The 22,537-nt window shown below is 39.4% G+C and overlaps 1 protein-coding gene across 1 annotated transcript in view; it reads right to left on the bottom strand.

Moving 5' to 3' along the window:
* Positions 1–22,537, bottom strand: part of LOC310896699 (dermatan-sulfate epimerase) — a 202,226-nt gene that overhangs the window by 59,061 nt on the left and 120,628 nt on the right. The window contains exons 9-11 of the mRNA XM_083829313.1: positions 9,130–9,248; positions 7,738–7,896; positions 1,814–1,982 (exon numbers count right to left, since the gene is read on the bottom strand). Coding sequence (XP_083685439.1) covers positions 1,814–1,982; positions 7,738–7,896; positions 9,130–9,248 — 447 coding nt within the window. The remainder of the gene's footprint in view (positions 1–1,813; positions 1,983–7,737; positions 7,897–9,129; positions 9,249–22,537) is intronic.

Below are 22,537 nucleotides of genomic sequence, written 5' to 3'. Positions count from 1 at the left end.
TTCAGCTTTGAGGTTGTTTTCAGGCACATAGCTGCAAGTTAAAATGTTAGTTCTCCATTTGCTGTCCTTTAGCTTTGGGGTATAAGTTTCTCAGACACTGGTCCTTGCCCCAGTGCCAGTCAGAGGCAGTGTGAGAAGGCACACAGCATCCTTCCTGATGGAGGAACAAGCTTTGCAGGGGCTCCACAGCTGATAAAATGAGAAGGAACAGACAGCTATGCTGTTCCTGAACTTCAGTCAATAATTTTCACATATATGACTAATGTTCTCACACTTTCATTTGTAGCTGGGAACTTCTTGATAAGCTTGTGGTCTACAGTATTTGCTAGCTGTGCAGAATGAGCTATGGTTTAGCTGGTGGGAAGGAGGATTTTCACAGAACATAGCTAACCCACATATTTCCTCTAGGCCAACACTTTCAAAGCAAACTACAGAAGGGCTCTGGAAAAAAATAATATTAGAAAGGAGTTTTACAGAAGTTACCTCTCTTCTGGCAATTTCCCTTGTTATATTTGGGCTTTGTACCTCTAGGCTGAAATACAGACTGCAACACAGTAAATATCAGAAGCATATATAAATTGTGGCACTGTATGAGTTTTCTGTTTTGAGATATCCTTATAATATACTGAGATATTTAGAATGTGGTTGCAAGGAACAGGTTTATCACATATTCTCTTACAGAAATAACTGCTTGGCAAGTCTGAAATGTTCCCTCAGAAGAACTTTGTATTCACTGGTCTTGTGCATGCAGTAGGCTACAGATGCTGAGCAGAGGGGTTAGTAAACTAAACAATTGCTGTCGTCTTCACAGAGCTAAGCACCTCATTCGTTTTATAATTTGTTTATTCCTTTAGATATGGTGTATCAAAGTTCAGTAAGGAAAAATAATAGATTGAGAATAGATAAATGTAAGATCTTCACCACCTCTTCGTATTCAACTGATTCGTACTGCAGTTGCAAAGCTAATTGCAGTATTACTGCTACAGCTATTGCTACAAACCGTACAAACTAGTGCATAGCCCCTTCAGGGATAAACAGTAGCAAAACCCAGAAGATTAGTCATAACTGCACCTTTGGCACAACCTTGATGGAAAAAGGTAGAAAGTCTGAACTAATTTCATTTCTCAATTAGCTGATTTTTTTGGGGAACAAGGCATTGCTTGTAATGGCCTTTTTTTTCCAGATAAGGAGTAGATTTCAGGCTCAATCTCTGTCCATTATGATGCAGTTTCAAACACAACACATGAGAGAGATAGAGAGAGAGAGAGAGAGAAGCACAGTCCTAGGCATTCTTGGCTTCATTACATTCTTGTGTTTGTTCATCTCCATTTCAACTGTAATGGGGTAAGGGAGCTGATAAGGAAGGATAATGAGCCAGATCAAAGAGAAACACATTTTGAAGTCTAAAACAACACAAGTAATTTTGCCTGTATTTGTTTCCAAATGTAGCTCACCACTAAAAGGAGAAAGCACAAAATACTGGGGGGAAATCCTGAATTCCTGAAATCCAAATTCAAGAACTCTTCTACAGTCTGTTAAATATTGCATCCTGTTTCTAATTAAGCAGACACTAATATTTGCAGACACAAACAACAAAAAAATATTGTAGCAGAAAACTATTAAAAGTGTAAACATCAAAGTAATTGACAGACATGTCTGTTACTTGTTGTGTGACAGGAACAGAGTATTTTTGAATCTACTTTGGATACATGTAATCTCAAAAATAAATCAATGGTATGACAAAGTTACTATGAATACCACATGTCCACTAGGGAAAAAAAAGTCTTCTTTACCTGCTATTGATTCAACTTACCTGCTATTGATTCAAGACTAGGGATTGCGATAGTACTGTAAGTGCTAATGCATTTACAGGACCATGTGCGAACTAAGGTTTCCTCTGCATTTTCCAGGCCTGGCAATCTGTCCATGAAGAAAGAGCCCCACTGTTTAGATATAGGGTAGGGAGCTTTAGGCTGACGTCCCTGAAATAAAAATAAGTAAATATGTAAATGTACAAAAAAATCTTCCTTGTCTATCCAACCACAAGCATTAGTTTAAGAAGTCCGTAGTATTTCGCTCATTTTCTGGGAAATCTGTATCAGGAGCAATGTGGCTTAAAAACACTGTAAAACAGAACAATAACAATCCTACTCCTATAAGGCCTCAAACTCAGGTTTACATAATTTATGGATTCCCTAGGGCGTGAAAGTCACCTTTTGGTGAATATTTTTCCCTTAGAAATCTTTTTTTTTTTTTTTTTTTTTTTTTTTCTGTTTCAGATGGCATAACTAGCTTGCCGCCTTTCTCTGCTGGAGCACCTGAGCAGCCCAGTACAGTTGGGAACTCTTCCCAACAGAAATGAGTGACTCTAAAGGATGCTGAATGGTAGATGAAAGAATTGTGAAGAATGTAGTAGTATTTTGTGGTCTTTTATATGTTTCTGAACTGGTGAATGAGAACAGAGTCACAGGATCCATGGAGAGACATTCAGTTCCCTCACAAACTATGAAAAATGGATTTTTTTCCTGTATGTTTTCAGTAAACAACTTCAGACTCATTATGTTTGAAAGAGAGTGTTAAAGCAGCATTGGGAAAATCAATTTTGTTTTTGCAGTTCATTTTGAAACCCGCTATATATTGCCATGAGCAGCCAGAAAAAGCTCCAGGAGGCCTCTACAGAGAGATTAAAAAATGGAAAACAAAACTGCAAACCACACTGCAGAAAGTCTGTTAAAGTCATTTGTGTGTAAAGTCATTTTCAGGATAGCAAAGCAAAGAACAGATATCCTAGTGTGTGCCTCCAGATTCGTGAACTTTTGTACTTTATTTTCCATTTAACCCCTCTCTTAATAGTTTTGAGAAAGTGCTGGAATAATTTGTATTTATGACAGGCATCCGTGACTTTTGATCACAACAAAGCTGTTGATCCAGACGGAAAAAAAAAGAAAGAAAAAAAAATGTCAGTAAACAGAACAATTTTTTCAGTGATTTTGGGTAATAGTCTTTCCTCTAAGCATAGCTGGGGGGGGTAAGAGGGGGAAAGTGATTTGGACAAATATAGGTAGTGTTTTCTGTCTTCTGATGTAAGTAAAGAAGTTTGGAAAAGCTTGGAAAAAAACATATCTTTAATTTCAAAAACATCAGTTTGATTGCTCTTCAGGAACTGTGTTCTTTTTCTTTCTCACTTAGGAGCAACATAACATTTTTTTTTTTTTCAAATCTTATCTTGCCATGCAAATCCCAGGACTTCACATAAGTTATAGTCAAATGTAGATGCTATGCTGAATTAAAATCATTTGCCAGCTGGATGACACATTTAGGTGATTAATTAAAAAAAAGCAAACACCAAAACCCAATACTGACCCACACAAACATTTGTACAAAAGAAAGGGTCTTGTTTATTGACAAGACAAAAAAAATCTGAGGCTTTTGCTTTTTGAAATCAGTGATTGGTTCAAAAGGCAATTACAATCACAGTCAGAGGAAATTAATTTTTTTTTTCCTTCTGAGATGTGATTTTTAGAGTAGGAATTTCTTACTTTTTAAGCAGGAGGAAGATAAATATATTATTTATATCTCATGCCCTTAATAAAACCAAGCACAGACATGAGCACTGTCATCAAGTGCCCTGATAGAGAACTCCTGATGTTTTGCTGCTGGTTTATTTCCACATGAGATGGTTTGGTAGCAAGGCTACATCCTCATCTCAAATCTGATAAAAGTTGTCAAAACTTGTCCCATATACTTAAGAAGCGTTTGCTGTCAATCCCTTTGTCATTATAACTGCTGCCTAGAAGATGTCCTTATCTCACCTGCAGCACACATAACCCACATTGAAGGCAAGACAATGTGCCACAACGTCTATATATCTGCAAAATCAGGCATAAGTCCCTGGTAATATCCCTACTCCCCATAAACCTGGAGATACACGTTCAACAGCAGGGCCGATGAGCTCCGGAAGGTCCCCCAGCCACTCCTGTAGTCCCTCAACATGGAGTTTGCTTTCCTTGTAGGGTGGCAAGTCCTGAGAAGTGCTGTGCACCCCCTTCTTTCATATGTAAAACCCCTAAAGATGTGGTTTTGCTCTTAAGTATACTGGTCAGACAGCAGGAGGAGTTCAGATGTTGATTGTATCAGATCAGGGTACAGAACCTCAAAGGCTATGTCTAGACTTCAGAGAATAATGACAGTGCAACTGTTCCACAAGACCCAAAGCTTTCCACTAAATTAAAGCACCTGGGATACTTACTATCACCTTTACTTTATTAACTGCAGACAAATAGGGCCTGTTAACAGACCAGACAGTTTCAGCTAATGGGACCCTTGAGAAATACTGATTTGCCAGCTTACAAATGGCCTATAGAAAATTGAAGTGGGCAGGGAGCTGAGCTCTGAAGTTTTACTCTGTTTGGTGAAGAGGGGAAAGAAAAAAAGATATAAGCGAGATAGGAGTGAAAATCAAGCTGAAAAGCAGTGTATATTTAGTATTTTTTTAAAGCATTATTTAAGTGGTGATTTGCCATCTATGCCAGTGTTTTTGTACCAAGCGGGGTGCACTAGGATTACTTTACTGCATTACCATAAACTGTATCCCGATAATGGGTGGCACCGATGGCTGTGTGCTTTGTGCCAAGGTAATAAAACCACCACTGACTCTTAGTGCTAGTAAAAACAATGTTCAAAATGAAGTTTTGCCTGTATAATGGCAAGTATTTGATGTGTTTCCACCAGCACAGCTGTGCTGGTAAGGCCCACAAAAAACAGATGTACCTGAGCAACACAGCCATGCTGCGCTAAGGACATTGCTTTAAGGGCATTGCTTTAACTGGGTGGGCTTCACAGCAGCCCATTGGGTTGTTCCTGAAAGTACCATTAGATTTGTGTTGAAGATAAACAGGAGTAAAGAGATGAACAGAGCCAAGAGGCCCAGAGCAATCGGCCCTTGGCTGAGGTCACTCAGAGGAGTCCTGGAAGTACAGGGGCTCAAGGACCTGAGCTCCCTGACAGCTGCTAGGCAATACTGTACAAATTGGGTTTGCCTTCTAACTGCAGAAATATTGTCTATATCTGCCAATGTCTTCTTCTCATTTTACTCCATTCATTCCTATAACCCCAGTTTTTTACATGCTGACTATCTCCTCTGCAATGATTTCCCTCGAAATCCTGGGATGAAATCCAGCTTTTCTTAGAGTTTTCATTGATGAAATTGATCACACATTTAATGAACAGAAGGAAAAAACAAAGCCTCCAGCCAAGCAAGCAAACCCCCAAATCTGGGGGGAATCTAGTTTCAACACAATGCTTGTTTTTTTTTGTTTTGTTTTGTTTTTTGTTTTTTCCTTGCATGCTGCAATTCACTTAGGAGACGATAATTGCATGAATAGTTTTTAGTCTGCAATTCTCTTGCTCATTTGGTTATGACTCATACACTCAAAAGAACTGTAGTTGTTTCCATAATTTCACAGTTGTGTGTATCTGGCTTATATCAGGCATTTAACTGAAGTGGAAAAGACAAAAACTGTTAATGAAAATGGAAATTACTAGGCTCCCAGTCTGTGTGCAAGGGGGTTGTTTTCTTCCCCCTCTCTGTTAGTGATGAAATACCAACCATGCAACTGAAAAGTTTTTTTGTTATTTCTTTCTGAAAAATGCAATTGCAAATTAGAGGCAATACTCCATTTATTTAATAATATTTTGTGAAGAATGATAGAAGGGAGGATTGTGTCTTGAATTAAATTTTTAGTCCCTCTCTGCACACACAGCATGGCACACAAAATCTGCAGTAGTGTGTGTTTTTGAGAAATGAATGAGAAGGCTAATGAACAATACTAAATCTAGTTTGCTACTGTCTAATTTTCAAACAATACCTGACTTTGTCCAGTCCTTTGAGTTGGCTTTCCTCCCTTCCTAACCGAAGGGTTAATGGGAGAAGTTGATTAGGGGAATGAAAATAAAACTTTCCTGGGCTTGTAAAGGGAGTCTCTTTGAACTAGTCCAGTTAAGTTAGTAGCGGCCAGTCAACTGCAGAGATATGGATGTGACCTGTTGTTCAGACTCCAGTGAGCAGCATGGTAATGAAATAACACCACTGACCTACCACGGCCCCCTTGGTTCAGATTTCTTTAATCAACACAATTCATTTCTCCCTTGCTTACCCGCTGTCACTGGCAGCGGATGTAAACTGACCAGGGGTTTTGTATGGTAGAGGTGGTATGTCCCTGAGATGCTGCCATCTGTTATCACGACTGCTACAGCTTTAGTGAAATGTCAAACACCTGTCTAAAATTTTCAATTTCCTGGTTGGTAACTGCAGTGATAGAGAAGATGGATCTTGTGAGGAGTCAGCCAGAGGTATCGCAACAAGATAAAAACAAATCATCACCAAGGGCTTAGAAACACATCACTCAATAACTCTTGCTTTCCAGGAAAATAAACCTGTGCTGTCTGCTTGTTTAAACATATATGTTTCAAAAGCATATATTGAACACACTTTAGAACCAATGGTTGACTTAAAAAAAATAAGCTAAAGCTTACAGAGATGTATGTTGAAAGCTGCCATATACTTGAGTCTCCAGTCAGAGAAAAAAAAAAAGATTTTAGGAGGATAATGAGTTATTTTTACTACATAAATTAATTAAAATGAATTATATTAACCTCTGTAGCACTTCTACTCATTGTTCCTCCCCCCCCCCCTTTTTTTTTTTTACTGAAGAACACATTTTTCTTGATAAGAGACTTCACTTTTTCTTCCCCCCCAACACTTCAGGAAAAAGGCTGAACATTAATGACTACATTTCCTTATTTTACTAAGTTAAATGTCCTTTGTTTAGAAATCAGGATAGTGGGGGAAAATATTAGATATGTCTAACTAAGAAGCAGATAATTTCAGTGAATGTATTTCCTTATTCTTGTTATCTGGGTGCAGGTTTGCAGAGGTCCTGTGCTGAAACTGGAACTAGATTATAGTTCTTCAGCATGACACACTGGAGGTACAACTTTGCCATCTGAGTGCCGTTCCTTACCTACTTTGTTCTTCAGCAGTGGACAGAAGGATAAACTGTAGTAACATTTCACCGAGGGACAATTAAAGACTAGCAGTAATGCTAAGAGTCTGCTTCTCAGCTGTGAGCCACCTGGAAATTTTATTATTTATCTGAGGTAACTGTCGGTAGTTCTCATTTGACCAGTCTTAGGAACAGTTCCTCTTATCTGAGTGCAGCTGTCATCAAAATAAATAGCCTATGCAGCAAATTAAAAAATGAAAAAAAAAGCAGCAAATGAAAAGTTCTTTGTTTATACAGAAAACACAAGTAAACTGTATTTCAGACAGAGAAAAAGAGCTTTAAAACAACCTAGTAAAAATTACTGCAGTGACATGCAGGGAAATATCATGAACTCAGTGGAGTTCAAGTGCTGCACCTGATAAGCTCCTGTGAAACTTCTCCTTGTAGGACACAGGGCAGGTTCTTGTTACTGGATAGAAGACTGTTTTATGAATAAGGGACCATATGTACAGATCTTTTTCTAAGATGTGCGAGTTATCTCAGGGTAATGAAGGCTCTGTGGCACCCATACAATACTGAGCTGGTACAGGATGGTGGCCAGGAGCATATGTCTATGAGGGATGCTGCCAGCAGCCTGGTGAGATAAGCAGCCTCATGCTCAGTACAGGATGCAGGAGGCTTTTCTGTAACTTGCTTTCTTCTGTTCTAGGAAATATCTGCAAGGAACCCTTACCTCATATTTTCCTTTTTTCTCCAAGGGCTCAGATTCGGTCTCTGCAGGCACCATAACTTTGTCCCCTAGAAGCTCCTCTAAGATGAAGACAGTTTCCCAGTTGCTATAGTGATGAGCTGGGAAAATATCTGAGTGCATGCTGTCACCAAAATAAACAACCTGTGAGAGAAGCAGCAAATTAAAAGGTCTTTGTATATGAGTAAAACACAAGCAAACCGTATCTCACAGAGAGAGAAAAAGAGCTTTAAAACAACCTAATAAAAATTCCTCTGTGTTTACAGTTGGCCATGACAAACACAGATCTTGTTAATGTCATAGTTTGGAGTTTTATCTTCAATCAGTTCAGTAAGGAAAAGAATGATTCCGCATCCCCTCCTTGCTCTGACCCTTCAGGGGTGCCCATTTGGGACTAGCACACAGGACAGCACTGAGATTTTTGACTGACAGAAGTAGCCTGCCAGAAAGCAGTGGAAAAGACTAAAAAGAAAATGCACAGAGCAACTGGAATGCATTTTGGATGACTTTGGAGACAAGGGAGAACACAGAGCCTCTTGGTGATTCAGAACTTTTCTGTACCCAGTTGGTAGTCTAACCACTATGGAAACTGGGGTCCCACCACCTTCAGTGGCCTTTTCATCCATCCAGAGCTGTAATTAAAATAATATGATCCCACTTTTCACTGAGGCCACCTTTTCATTTATTTGATCGATTTCCTCAAGGAGATTGATTTTGTGATGATAATCTGATTCTCCACAGAACTGCAGAAATGCATGACCATGCACCCAGAATAAAGCATCTTAGCTAGAAAGTTTATGTTTATCAATAAAAAGACTTACATACTCCTTCCAGTTTTGGACTGCAATTTTTAAAACTTTTAACTCATCAGGAATAGTATGATATTTTGGACTCTAGAACAGGGCCCATCATTACTAAATAATTGAGGAATAGTTGGTTAACTGGAAGATGATGAAGAAACAGGCAACTTTAGCTGCAGTGTATAACGCGTGCAGCTTTTGTCACGCATCTAAATAAGTAGCAACTGCATACCCTTCTTTTAGTATAGGGACTACTAAAAGAAGCGAGTACTTCTCTTAGTACAGGGAGTGCACGCAGAACTTTTCACCATGAACAAGGCAGGAAATATTATGCAGCGGGGAATGTGTGCAGTAAGCTCACACTGTGCATTGATAGGCCATTGCTGTAATCATTAGTAATGAAGCAGAACAGAACAGTCAGTTTTGATGCATAATGGAATTGCTCCACACCAAAGCAGCGTATGCAGAACAAAAATTTGTGACTTAACACATCATTAACAGTAAAACAAGATCATCTGGTGACTTTTATACTGAAACAGGGTATTTTCACAAAGATTTAATCTCACTTTTAACATACCTTGGGATCCAGTTTGCCAGTCATCTTCTTCAGTAGTTCATAAAGATGGATAGCATTACCTTGGGAATACCAACCTGGCTTGTCCAGTGACAACAGAGCCTCCTGCTCCTCGTCATTCTCTGGAACCAACAAGCAAAATTGCCTGCTGTTAGTGAGAGCAGCACATGCTTCTGAATTTGTAAGATGTGCAAGAAGCTGCCCGTGCACAGCTTGGAGAACATAGTCTATTTTGACATGAAAACAGCTCCAGTGTCTGGTGAGAGGTTCAAGTTCTGGTACTGGCTGTGGGTTCAGTTGTGATGTTTGGTAGATGGGGATGGCTTGTATACAAAGTGGCACTTAAGATGTGACCTTGCATGCTATCTGTTCAGCAAGTAGGAAATAAAAAGGGTAGGCAGACATGTTTGAGTAAAGAAGCAGCTGAGCCTCATCTGCAAGCGCTACAGAAGAGCTGAGGAATCAAAGCCATGGGCTTTGCTTCCCAAGTACTACAGCAGTGAAGGTAGAAAATTACACAGAGCAAACTGATGGAGGAGCTGCTGAAGAGCTAAGGAGAAACATGAGATAGGACGGACAATAACAGCATGTACTTTTCCCTACAGGAAAATTAGTTTCTACTTTTAAACACTGACATAAATTCAATGAAACAGGACGAGGTAGTTCGTTTGGGAATTAATCAGCCTTAGGTCAGCACATGCAATGAGCAGTTCCAGTTATCATCCAGTTTTGGGGAAGTGAACAGTATTACTGCTGGTGATGTAAACTTCCCATATATCCAAAATGACAACTGTCAGCAAACAGGAAGAATCATTAGGATATGAAACTCCCAGGCTGTCCGCTAACTGTGCCCCAAAGCAGCTGTATCTGTCCTGGTGCCCACGTAACGTTATTACTCATCCAGATCCATGTGCTATTGTCAGATCTACTCTTACCAGCTTCTTGCTGGAGCCCATATACTAGCCTTAGTGAAATGATAAATGATACAAATTTAATCAGAAATGTTAATATTAATGTCTTTTGTCTGTCAATGTGGTTAAATGAAAGGGTGATTTTGTTATTCAGTCTCAATCAAATATATCTATTTTATTGGTTGGAAACCAATACAGTACTTTGCTCTGGCTTAGGCAGGACATCAAGGACATCATTTCCCCTGTTTTAGAGAATTTTTCAAAGTACTTCAGATATGTTAGGGAGAAGACTGAGACAGAGAGAACAAACTTCACTCAGAGATTTCTGAAAACTGAAATGTAGATTTTGGAAGAACAGTGAAATGACAAGATGGCTTTATGTTGAAGTGCACTTAAGATGAACATGATACATTGCTCCTTTTGAAGGAGAAAAAAAAATAAGGAAAAAGAAGGGAAGAGATACAGGCAGTCTACCATCCTTTAGTATTATACATCTAAGAATTGGAATAATCACAAGATTTATTCTCAGATAAAACAATTCTATATTAAGGGTGTTTTATAAACTAGGAAAAAACAAAGAAACTAGAAAAAAAAAGAAGTTAAAACTAGCAGTTCACATAAAACTTGTGTGGAATCATCTTTTCCTTTATTTTTCCTTCAGAAACCTAATGACAGTAAGTATAATAACATCCATGAAAAGAAACCTCCTCCATTTGACATTTCCTGGCCTTTAAATTACTTTTGATCAAACAACTTTTGATCAAACTGAAGTTGTCAAAGTCCAGAAAGTTTGTTTTATTTTCTCTGCATTTTTAGACATATTTTTAAGGCTGACTGAATAAGTAGACATAATTTTCAAACAGCATGGACATAGAAAAAGAGCACTTCTCAAAACAACATTTTTGAGCTGCTACAAAAACTTTCTTGAAATTTGCCAAGATTTCTGAAGCTATCGCTGTCTATGACAATGAACTCTTCATTCATTCAGTCAGGAAATTGTAGAGAACAATGGAGGTATTAATAAAAGGATTTTTAGAATAACAATATTATAATTGCAAATATGAGCCCTATGTGTTACAGTAGCACCAGGTGTCTCCAGCAAAGATCAAGACTCTGCTTTGCTGCTTCTAAGGAAAGGCATGAGGGGCAGCCCTGACTGAAAAAATTCACTCTAATTACAAGGTAAAAGACCTCTCGCTCTGTGAGACCCATTACTGTCACCCCTAGCAATGGGATTCATCTCACTTAACTCGATGCATCCTGAAGTCAGGCTTCTAATTTATATCTATAATCTCAACTAGCTGGCCAGGCTTCCTTGGTAGGCAAAAAAGTGCAAGAAATACTTTCTAGAGGTTCCAGCTCTGTAGAAGTAAAAGACTTAATTAAGCTAGAACTTCATTTTCAGGCAGTGAAATTATGGGAAATTTCAAGGCTTGGTTTCTTCCTCTATACATGGAGGCAGCAAACAGCATCAAGATGTTTAATTAATTACAGGAACACCTTGATTTTGGAAGGAGCTTCAGACAGCTGATGAATTAGGAAAGCTCCTTTATATTTCAGATGTAAGGTTATTGAGATAATGGATCAGGCAAACCTTGCGTCTTGAACTATCTCATACGGCTGCTCGTGTTCATACAGCTAGTTCAAATGTGTGGTGACTGTCAGTTTTATTTATATAATCTAAAGTGGGAAAAAGTGTACACCTCAATGGTGTTTCAGTTGCAGCAAGACACTAATAAGAAAGGTTTCTAATCCAGTTCCACTTTCCCTGTGGCAAAATATAGTCAAGAAAATTATTCTTTAGCACTGACTGTTAAGGCCTCTTGTGGTAGGTCTGCCATGTGAAGAAAAATACATCACAGCTTAAAAACCATTAATGCCACAATTGATTCTGGCATTGTATTATTTCCTTGCAATAGTGGCTACATGACAGTGCTAAAGAAATCCAGCTATGTCCTGAAATAATTCTGCATAAACGTGATTATGAGACCTTCTAATGTATCTTAGATATTCTGAGCATAATTTCGGCTGCACTCACACAAGAGGAAAACTGCTGCTGACCTTCCTTCTATCTTGCTGTTATTGATTCTTGGAAGTTCATTCAAAGGTCAGAAATGCTATAAATATTACTCCAACAGGAAGCCACACATATACAGGCTGGGATGCTAATGCTTCAGGTCTTACAACTTGGGCAGAGAGAGAGATGTCCTGACAATTTCAAACAGACTGGATAACCAGAAAGAATTTCTCAGATGATTTAGATAGAGCAACTTGCTTCCTTCTGAAGTCTAATATATCACTGCAGCCTGGATTCCTGGCTGCAGACTAAAAGCATGCCACAACAAGAAATGCAAAAGCATCAAGCAAGTAAAATTAAAATTATTAAAACCAGAAAAGGATTCTATTAACACACTCACCCAAACCTCAGCAGTGATTCAGAGCAATTTTCCTGAGGGGCAATTACTGTTCCTTTGTAACAATAACAACAAAACCTTGACTCACGCTGGGGCAGTATTAGTATTGCTGGAATGGCCATTTGCATATTGCTGTGTCTAACAGCTTAGGAAATGTGCTCTGATTCAGAAATGTAATTCATAAGCAGATACAGTTTTTCAGATAAACTAACTCACTAACACAACTCAGTATCCTTCTTTTCATAATTTTCTTAACCGTGAGTTGCAGGTTTATAACATGGGCCGAGGAACATCTGGTTCCATTCTACACAAATATGCAAAAAGTAATCAGTGAAGCTTATTCCCATTCAGATGACGACTGATGGTAATTTACTTTGGAGCAGAATGGTTTATTCGGAAAGACTGCACATGCTTGCTTACTGTGGCGTGCTTTGCTATCTGTTTACTGGTCACACCTGCCCAGATGGAGGCCTGAACATGTGAGCTCTTGAGGTTATGTCCAGACAGAGAGTTAGGCCAGGGTCAGAGCCTGCACTGAGGTTGATTTTCACCAGCTCAGCACCCGCAGGACCACCATCCTGCACTGTTGTTTAAGTTGTGTGGCCACACAATGCGTGTTAGTCACATGCCGGGCCGAGAACCTGCTGGTGACTCGCCAGAGTGCCCGAGGAGACCTCGCACTGACGTGGCCGGGCAGGCGCTGCGGTAAGACACAAATTCCAAGTGCCTGTGGGTGATGCCAGCCTCAGATGTGCTATGGCTCAACTGCAGTCTGTGTGCAGCTCCCCGGTAGTCCGTTTCTCTTCCTTCCTATCTTTCTCCTGATAGTCTTGTTACTGCCAATTCTTGTACAAACCTAGTTAGGCTTATTAGGGTTACTGGTATTTTTTGATCCTTTGAGCTGTGCAGTAGAATAAAAACATTGCCACTTCTCTATATACCTGCTCTTGCCTCCTCCTAACGATGGGCCTATCACTATGTGTAGGCACTTAGCACAGATGTGTGTACGTGTTTACCAAAGCCCTGGTTACAACCTCAATGGGCTATTGTAAAACAAATAGATATTATGACCCACAACTGTCATATGCCTCCCTGTAATTTAAAATAATGTCATTTTAGGCCCCGAGGACATTAATATAAAAGCTTGTTTTTGTTCCAGCCTGGCTTGCAAGCACAGTCTGATCCTAGATGGCATTTCGAGTTCACTTCAGAAATACAAGGCCTCTTTTTCAGCAAGTGACTTGGGGCAGGAAACCACATCGTTTTACAGGTGAGACAGAATGGACCTGCCTAAGTAAAATCCCCCTGGGGCTTCTTCCAGTGGTAAGGGTAATGAGACAGGATGAGATAAGTTCCCCTACAGACCATGTCCCCCATGAAGAAAGTAAGTATTCATGATCTTGATGGAGGCAAGACTACATCTTGAATGAGCCTAACAGGTGATGGATAATGTGCAATAGCACCAGAGCAGCCCTCACCAAAGCAGCACTGCTAATGCCTCAGTGGGGCTAACCCCTTGCCTCTGCTTGGATGGAGGCAACCTCGCTCCTGCATGCACGCCTGCTGTCAGGGTGCTGGGATGTGCCAGGGGAAGCAGTGCCCACACTGCTTTGTGCTATTTGACATAACTGTGGTGGTCCAGGGGCACAGGTGGGGCATTGGAGCAGCAGGTGAACACTTTGATGCTCCTCCGCTGGTAAGGCACAGCAGTTATGCAGCTCTTGCTTATTGGAGTATGCCTCTGACAAACTGGAGTATATTGCTTAAAACCCATTTCCTCTCTACTGTAAGAACTGAGATGAGATGGAGGCAAAAAATCATGCCCAGACATCCACTATACTGAAAAAGATTTTTAATGAATTGCTGAAATTTCACTGCTCTTTTCCCTTTTCATGGGGAGATCCAGCAGCTACTGAGACTCTGGAATTGTCTGTCCTTCCCTTGAAAATGCCCCAGACGAGAGGATTAGCTTCTAGTCAGGATTCATGCAGGTATCATTGTGTGTTTTGCCGTCCTTGAAATACTTCTGTGCCCTGGAAGCAGCTTGAGATCCATCTGTCCTGCACACGCACCAGTGCTTGCTAGTCTCCTATCTGACTGGATGGCTGCAGGAAAGTGATAAGCAACACATTATTCCCATGATGAGGTGATGAAATAAAAGGTTAAGGCTTCCAAAGTGACTAGTGATTTTGCCTGTATCCATTTTTGGCTGTTGTACCTTATTTTTCAGAAAGTGCTGAGCCTGAAGATCAGTTCCCCTTCCTGCCCTTGCACCATTCTGCCTTCTTTGCAGTGGATTGTAGTTAATGAGACAAAAAAGGAACTAATCAAAATTAAAATTCACTTTTGAAAACTGGATTTTTTTTTTTAATTTTATGTAGCCAGTGATACAACCTTCTTTTGCTCATTAACCCCAAAATATACGTACTCATTCTTGCGGAGAACTAAATAACAGTATTAGTTAAAGCTGGCAATATTCCAAAGGAACACCATAAACAAGGAGAGGAAAGTATGGACACCATCCTGTGGAAAACACACACACACACAAGCAAAAACCCCATACCTATTTCATAATAATGCATAAATACTACTTATCTAATTACTAATGCTTCATTTTCTCATGATGGACTTGTGTGTTTGTGCTCATTTATAAGGCCTAATAAGACCAAAGTGAAAGATACAGTGAACTTTGAAAGTGTCCTGGGCATATAAGAGCCACAAACTTCTTAGAGAAATGAATTTTAAAAATGTTTTACAGTTTTAGCTCCACTAAACCTCTTTATTTTGATTGAAATCAGCACTGCTGCTAAAGATTAATTGTGCCAAGCATTAGGATATGTAGACTGAAGTTTTACTTGTTTGCAAGAAAATCACTATTTCCTTTATAGCAGTTAGCAAGTAAGTTTCTTTAGGAAGTTTTTATTACTGTCCTACAGGAACTGAAAATAACATATCACTACAGATTTAGCAATTTGTTTTCAAATCTGTCAAAGCATTAATTTTATACCTTCCCAGGAATAGTCTGGCTAATGAACAAAGCATTTCTGTTTAAAACATTGAAATGATGAAATACAAGCAAGGCCTTCTTTTCATTATTTTTGGTAAATGATTCATCTGTAAGTTCATTTCTAGATATAGTTCATGCATGGATTTGGTGAAGCCTTTTCTATAATTTTATTAAATGTATTTATAACTCAAGGAATTTCTATTTTGGAAGGGTAAGAGGGACAAAAATACTGAATTTCATTTCTTCCTTGCATATATTTTGTAAGCTTTTTTTTTTGTTTTGTTTTTGTTTTTGTTTTGTTGTTTGTTTGTTTGTTTTTAACTGGGATCTTGGGGGTGGGGGGGCAAATGAAAAGATAAGAAATGAATTCCCTCCCCAGAACTGTTGCATTCTGGACCTCATTAGTTTTGTAAGCAGACTCCAGAGCCTCATAAACGAGGAGCTCCCAATATCCAGACAAATGTCCCCAGACGTCTCTATCAATATTAATATTCTAGTCCTCCTAGAGGGCATATAATTATGGAGAGAGACAAACCTTTCCAGAAACCATTTCAAATTCAAATAAGCCAGGAGAGGAACGGTAATTGAGAAATCAAAACAAAACACATTATCATTTCAAGAACATACAGTTAGTTCAGTTCAAGCAACTGTCTATAACTTTTCTTACCAGGTTCTGCTTCGCTGCTGTACAAAAATTTGACATTTGTAAAATCCCTTTTTTTTACTGAAGTACTGGCTGTCCATCGTACAGTCAGTATGAACTGAACTAATTTTTAGGAAATAGGAGTTTTAACTAATCAAGCTTTTTTTCTACCATGCTTGTGTTCAGAAAGTGGCAGCTCCAGCCGTGGAGAATTTGCAGACTGAGAGGTTTCTGTCTGAGGAAGGGCTGCCCCAGGGACATTGCGGAGTCACACAGAGCTTGCAGCTCTGCCAGAAAGACAAAGGATCCTTTTGGCCCTGTTCAGCTGCTAAGAGGCTCTTCTTGGGTTATCTTCCAGAAGAGTTCATTACTTTTGAAATCGTGCTAATCTAAACCAGAGTGGTTTAACCTGAGCAGTGACAAGAGACTGTTTTGGCCTATTTTGGACTGCATCTGTAAATGCAGAGCTGTGTGGCTTGCTGGGCAGAGAGCACCGTTCCTCTCAGGAAGATGTTGTGGCTGACAGCATTAGGTTGTAATAATGGCTAAGTACTATGGGAGAAGCTCAGCTTTCTGGGTAAGATGGCCAGACAAACATTCCTTGAAGTTTTCAGGAAAAGGGAAGCACTGGAGGGAAGCATAGATGAGATGAGGGCCACCAGCCAGATGCTCTGACCTAACCTGTGAATGCACACAACTGTGAATGCACACAACTTCCTTGCATCGAGCAGGCTGCCATCATGCAGCTGACTGTAACCTTCTAAGTCTCTCTAGCAACACCTACTGAAATAAGACTCACTGGAATTTGCTCTTCTGCACTGAAAATCAGCACTGCAGTGTGGTGGGGAAAAACTTCCTGCCATCATTTACCTCAAGCTCTGACACTGAAAGTAAGTAAGAAAGTAAGAAAGAAAGAAAGAAGGAAAGAAAGTTCTTTAATCCTCAGTTATGGCAAGTTATTTTTTTTTAAATTTTGTTTTTAATATATACATCTCTTAGTATTTCAGGTATAAACCTTATTATGTAAAGTGAATAGACTATTTCATTCTGAACAAGCATATCTCCATACAGCTGCTGCAAGGAGCCTTTGATTTTAATTTCCTGATTTCCCTAAATTCAAATACCATAATGATTGTGAAGTAGACAAGAGCATGCATAGTTATTGCACATACACATTTGCTCAGAATTCAGAATAGACATTTTCATTAACTCACTTTTTAAAAATGTATAGCACATGTATTAGTCATTTATGATATATTATTAAAAACTAATATGGCAAAGTTGAGTTAAAGTTTATATGAGAGCTCCATTTTTTTTTCCTATTACCTAAAATCCTTACTTTATTTTTATTAATTAATTCTTTTTCAAATTCCAGCTTTTCAAATATCAGCTACCTCTGATGGGGAAAAAAATCCAGTTTTACATCAACCTTTAAAGACTAACTCAAAATTCAAAATTTCATAAGTAAAATTTGAAATAAAATAATAAAACAAACAAACAAACAAACAAACCCCTCCCTTCTTCCTAATCTTTAAGAAGGCAAAACCATTTTCTTAATCTGTTCAGAAATGTTAGAAGACATCTGCAGGGCTTGTTCATATAAGTTACCTTGTAGAAAGGATTAACTAGACAATGCACTTTTTCAATTCTTATCCACTATCTAGATTATTTGATGTTGAAGTTGTGAAGCTATATATATATATATCCATTTATACATATATATACATATATATCCATATATGTTTACACATAAATACATGTAAAAAAGTGGAGCACATGGGTTGCATGCCATCACCCTCCTTAGCATGAAAAGTTGTAAGGAAGAGCAGCAGTGTCAGTCCTGGGTCTGTATAGTTTATTCCAGCACAGAATATAAATCATCTATGTAAGCTGGGAAACACAGAAAGTGAAGACAAATTCCTCATTGCATAAGTTCTCAATGCAGGAATTTGCTATTTCCCTGTCCTAGGGACACGCTGCTTGTTCACCTAGAAAGTGTCTTAGCTGCACTTGTTTTGCTCTCCATACTTACATTTGTTGCTTACTAAATTTATAAGATTTTAGAGATTGTGTCATTTCGATGTCTAAAGTAACACGTACCTCTCCCCTTTAGGGGAGAAGGAATGAGAGGGAACAAATAATTGCCTACATTTAAAGCAGTGAAACAGAATGGAGATGAACACGGAAGTGAATAGGAGGCAGCTTTGCAGAGGGAAATAACAGTGTTATGCATTGCACAAGTTCTGCAACATGTATCTCAGCAGAAAGAGTAAGTCTCTGTCTTCTCCATTAGGAGATACAGTATAACTCCTGAGAATGAAGACTATTATGCTCTTCTCTAACACTTCAAATTTGACTTAGCATCATGTTCTAATACATGTTTTTGTGACAATTGTATTACTTAAATCAACTTATCTTTTTCTGCTGAACTGCTTATCTAGAAGTCATAAACTATGGAAAAAGCAAAATGATGTATCTTTGAATATACATTTTATTAAAATATTTCCTAAAATTTATTTCAACTACCACATGCATTTTGTACTAGAAAAGAAACAGCAAAACCTTCCATTTAATTTGGGGAATAAAAAGTATCCACACAGCTTTCTGGTTGTTAGTGTCCGTACAAGCATACAATAGCTGCAGATAGTGGTTATTAAAACCTGGCTCAGCCTGTCCCCTGACTCAGCTGTTAGAAGAGAACAACCCCACCCAAGCCCAGGACAGCTGCCTTTGCCCAGTGCTGCTGGAGAGGTCAGGGCGGGTGGCGTGCGCCTTCCTGCAGTGCAGGGCTGGGAGCCTGGGCTGGGCACCTCCTAATGCTGGGCAGGGGCTGAGGGCCCAGCTGTGCTTTGCCTGCTTCACTGGCAGTGACAGGAAGATGTGGAACTGGTTCGCAAATAATTCCTGTCCATCCCTCTTATTAAAGATTTTTTTCCTTGAGAAGGGAAGAAGAGAGGAGAGGAGAGGAGAGGAGAGGAGAGGAGAGGAGAGGAGAGGAGAGGAGAGGAGAGGAGAGGAGAGGAGAGGAGAGGAGAGGAGAGGAGAGGAGAGGAGAGGAGAGGAGAGGAGAGGAGAGGAGAGGAGAGGAGAGGAGAGGAGAGGAGAGGAGAGGAGAGGAGAGGAGAGGAGAGGAGAGGAGAGGAGAGGAGAGGAAAAGGGAAAGGGAGAGGGAAAGGGAGAGGGAAAGGGAGAGGGAAAGGGAAAAGGAGAAAGGAGAAAGGAGAAAGGAGAAAGGAGAAAGGAGAAAGGAGAAAGGAGAAAGGAGAAAGGAGAAAGGAGAAAGGAGAGGAGAGGAGAGGAGAGGAGAGGAGAGGAGAGGAGAGGAGAGGAGAGGAGAGGAGAGGAGAGGAGAGGAGAGGAGAGGAGAGGAGAGGAGAGGAGAGGAGAGGAGAGGAGAGGAGAGGAAAGGAAAGGAAAGGAAAGGAAAGGAAAGGAAAGGAAAGGAAAGGAAAGGAAAGGAAAGGAAAGGAAAGGAAAGGAAAGGAAAGGAAAGGAAAGGAAAGGAAAGGAAAGGAAAGGAAAGGAAAGGAAAGGAAAGGAAAGGAAAGGAAAGGAAAGGAAAGGAAAGGAAAGGAAAGGAAAGGAAAGGAAAGGAAAGGAAAGGAAAGGAAAGGAAAGGAAAGGAAAGGAAAGGAAAGGAAAGGAAAGGAAAGGAAAGGAAAGGGAAAAGGAAAGGGAAAAGAAGAGAAGAGAAGAGAAAGAAAGAGAGAAGAGAAGAGAAGAGAAGAGAAGAGAAGAGAAGAGAAGAGAAGAGAAGAGAAGAGAAGAGAAGAGAAGAGAAGAGAAGAGAAGAGAAGAGAAGAGAAGAGAAGAGAAGAGAAAAGACAACATAAAAATTGCTTGACTTGCTGTCTCAGGGCTTCACAGGCATCCTGCTATTTAGAATTTATGAACTACGCACATTCCCAATATTTCTAAACAAAACTGGATGTCTTAGATTTTTTTTTTTTTTTAATTGAAGCAAACCCTACCATCTGTGGCTGCTGAGAGTGGGGTTCTGGCTCCTGTTGATCCTTGACTTCTTAGTACATTGTACAAGAGAAGCAGTACATTACATTAGATTACACTTCAAAACCACACCAATATTAAAACTATTTGAATATGGCTGTGTCAGTGACATGATTACACTGGCATTTGATTCACATATAGATACTAAATTGTGAACATTTTTGTTATTAACAATACTTAGCACTTCAAGTAATAATTAAAAATATATATAATTTGGAATATAATGGCACTAAATAGTCAAGGCCTGTTTTAGTAAATATGGAAACTGCCACTGATAGTTTAAAATTATAAATATGATAGGATGCCAAACATACCAGAAAAGAACAAATCATCAAAACAAACACAGTGGGTGGTCTTGTTCAACAGTAAATAGAGGTTTTTTTTTTTTTTTTTTGATACATTTTTTGCCCTACAGTTTGGTTCTCTTTGCTTATGAAAAAGTTCAAGGAGTATTAAAAGATTGTTCAGGACCTAACATCGATTTTAGCGTCAGAGAATCTTGCTGTGGAGACGTACCTTTGATTCATCATCAGTGAATCCCAATGGTGATTTTGCAATCTTAAGGATTAAGGTCCTCTTAAGGAGGACCCTTAGATCCTTTTAATATATTCTATACTGTATTTGACATTATTATTATTCCTTCTGGAGAAAAAAAAAAAAAAACCTTTAAAAATTTGGTTTTGTGCAGTGCACTCTTGTCGTGAGAAATACACACATTAGGGTCCATCACAGAAAGCCTTCAGCAGTCTTTATTTCCTTATATGAAAGCATTGAAGAAAAGTATTTGGAAGTTATGTGAATTGCACTGGTGAGCAATTAGGTGGCACTACGCCAAACTCCAGATACGCAGGAGAAAAAGGAGAAAGTAAAGTAGGAAACCCCTCTAGACCACTGGTGTGCTGGTGTGAAGGCCAGCAGCAGAGCAAGGCGAGCAAGCACAGCTCCTCAAGCACTTGCCTTTCAGAGAGGCGTGGGGAAGCTGTGCCCTGAGGATGTCCTCTGGAAGGGTGCTCACCCCTGGGACCTTGGCAGGGAGGGAGCTGCTGGGAGAAAAACATTTTGCTGGGATCAGGGTTGGCTGCATGAGGAAAGGATGCTGCAGCAATGCTTTGGTCTGGGTTACTCTGGCTCTTGGGACAGAGGGTTCTGCCACAGATTTCATACAGGACCCTGAGTGCTTTGTATGTAAATAGGAGCTTTAAGTTCCCATACATCAGAAGCACTATGAATGTAAATATATTAACGTCCATGAAATGGTAACAATAGCCATCCAAGTAGTTTAGGAGGGGAGAGTGAGATGAAGATGAGACAGGTGGAACTGGAGTTATACAGACTCAGGATAAAAGAACAAGTAACTGGAATATGATGTTGCTCAGACCATGAGTGCTGAGATGAGGGACAGTGAGAAAACTTCTCCTGGGGGCCAGAGAAATTAAAAAATATATCCTTCCACCTGTCTATATAAGGCATGCATGCTGACATCTCTGTTGAGACTTATGACCTCTGATAGAAGCTGAGCAGAAGGGAAGGACCAGGTATATGTGCACATGAAAGACATGGAGAGGTGATGGCAAGGTCAGTCTTGAGGTTTGGGGAAATTTCATGGCCCTGTGGACACAAGACATTGGATGGATTCACAGGACGGGCAAAGAAGTTGGCAAGATTAGAACAACTGGCAGAGATTTCAGATGCTTATTCAGGCCTGCTCCAGGGCTAGATGTGTATCTGAGGTGTCAGGGAACATCACAGTGAACAACAAGAAACTCTGTTCCTAAAAACTATTAAATCTGTTGAGTTATAGTGTAACTTTTTATTTAATAAACTAATTGAAAAACATTAGGAAATTAATGTTCTAAGAAAGTGGTAAAACTTTTATGTGTCAAACAGTCACTGTAAATCTCAGAACAACATAACTGGGCTGGAGATGGTGAGGAAGAAAGGAAACTATTACTTTCTGGGAAAGAAAACTTAAGCTTTGATGGGAAGATTGACATGAAAGATTTGTAGTATTGGTTTTTTGAAGAAGTGAAAGAAAATGATCCCCAAGACATTTCCTATAATTCTGCAGTTCCTTATCTATGCACTTTGTGTGGTTTGCAAAACCACTCAGTGTCTAAGTGAACATGCAATTTACCTTGTTTCTCAGAATCAAGAGCATTAAGCCAGATCTCCATATGTAGGAATTTCACAGATAAAATCTCTTGCTACTATTATTCCAGAAAAAATAATCATCTTGGAATGCTCAGCATTAGTCTGGCAGTATCTCAGACACCTGGGATCTGTGGACAGCAACAATATATAAATTCATTTTGCAGCAGATAAGAATCAGTTCAGAATGAATGTGTTTACTGATGAAGAGAAAAAGTCCTGCGGTTGCTAACTCTACCTAGAAAAACATGCAACATACATATTTAAGGTTAAAACATCT

The sequence above is a fragment of the Anser anser genome, assembly GCF_964211835.1.
Source record: "Anser anser genome assembly, chromosome: 3".
Classification (NCBI taxonomy): Eukaryota; Metazoa; Chordata; class Aves; order Anseriformes; family Anatidae; genus Anser; species Anser anser.
Note: the sequence above shows the minus strand (reverse complement) of the source record. Positions and strands in the feature narration are given on the sequence as shown.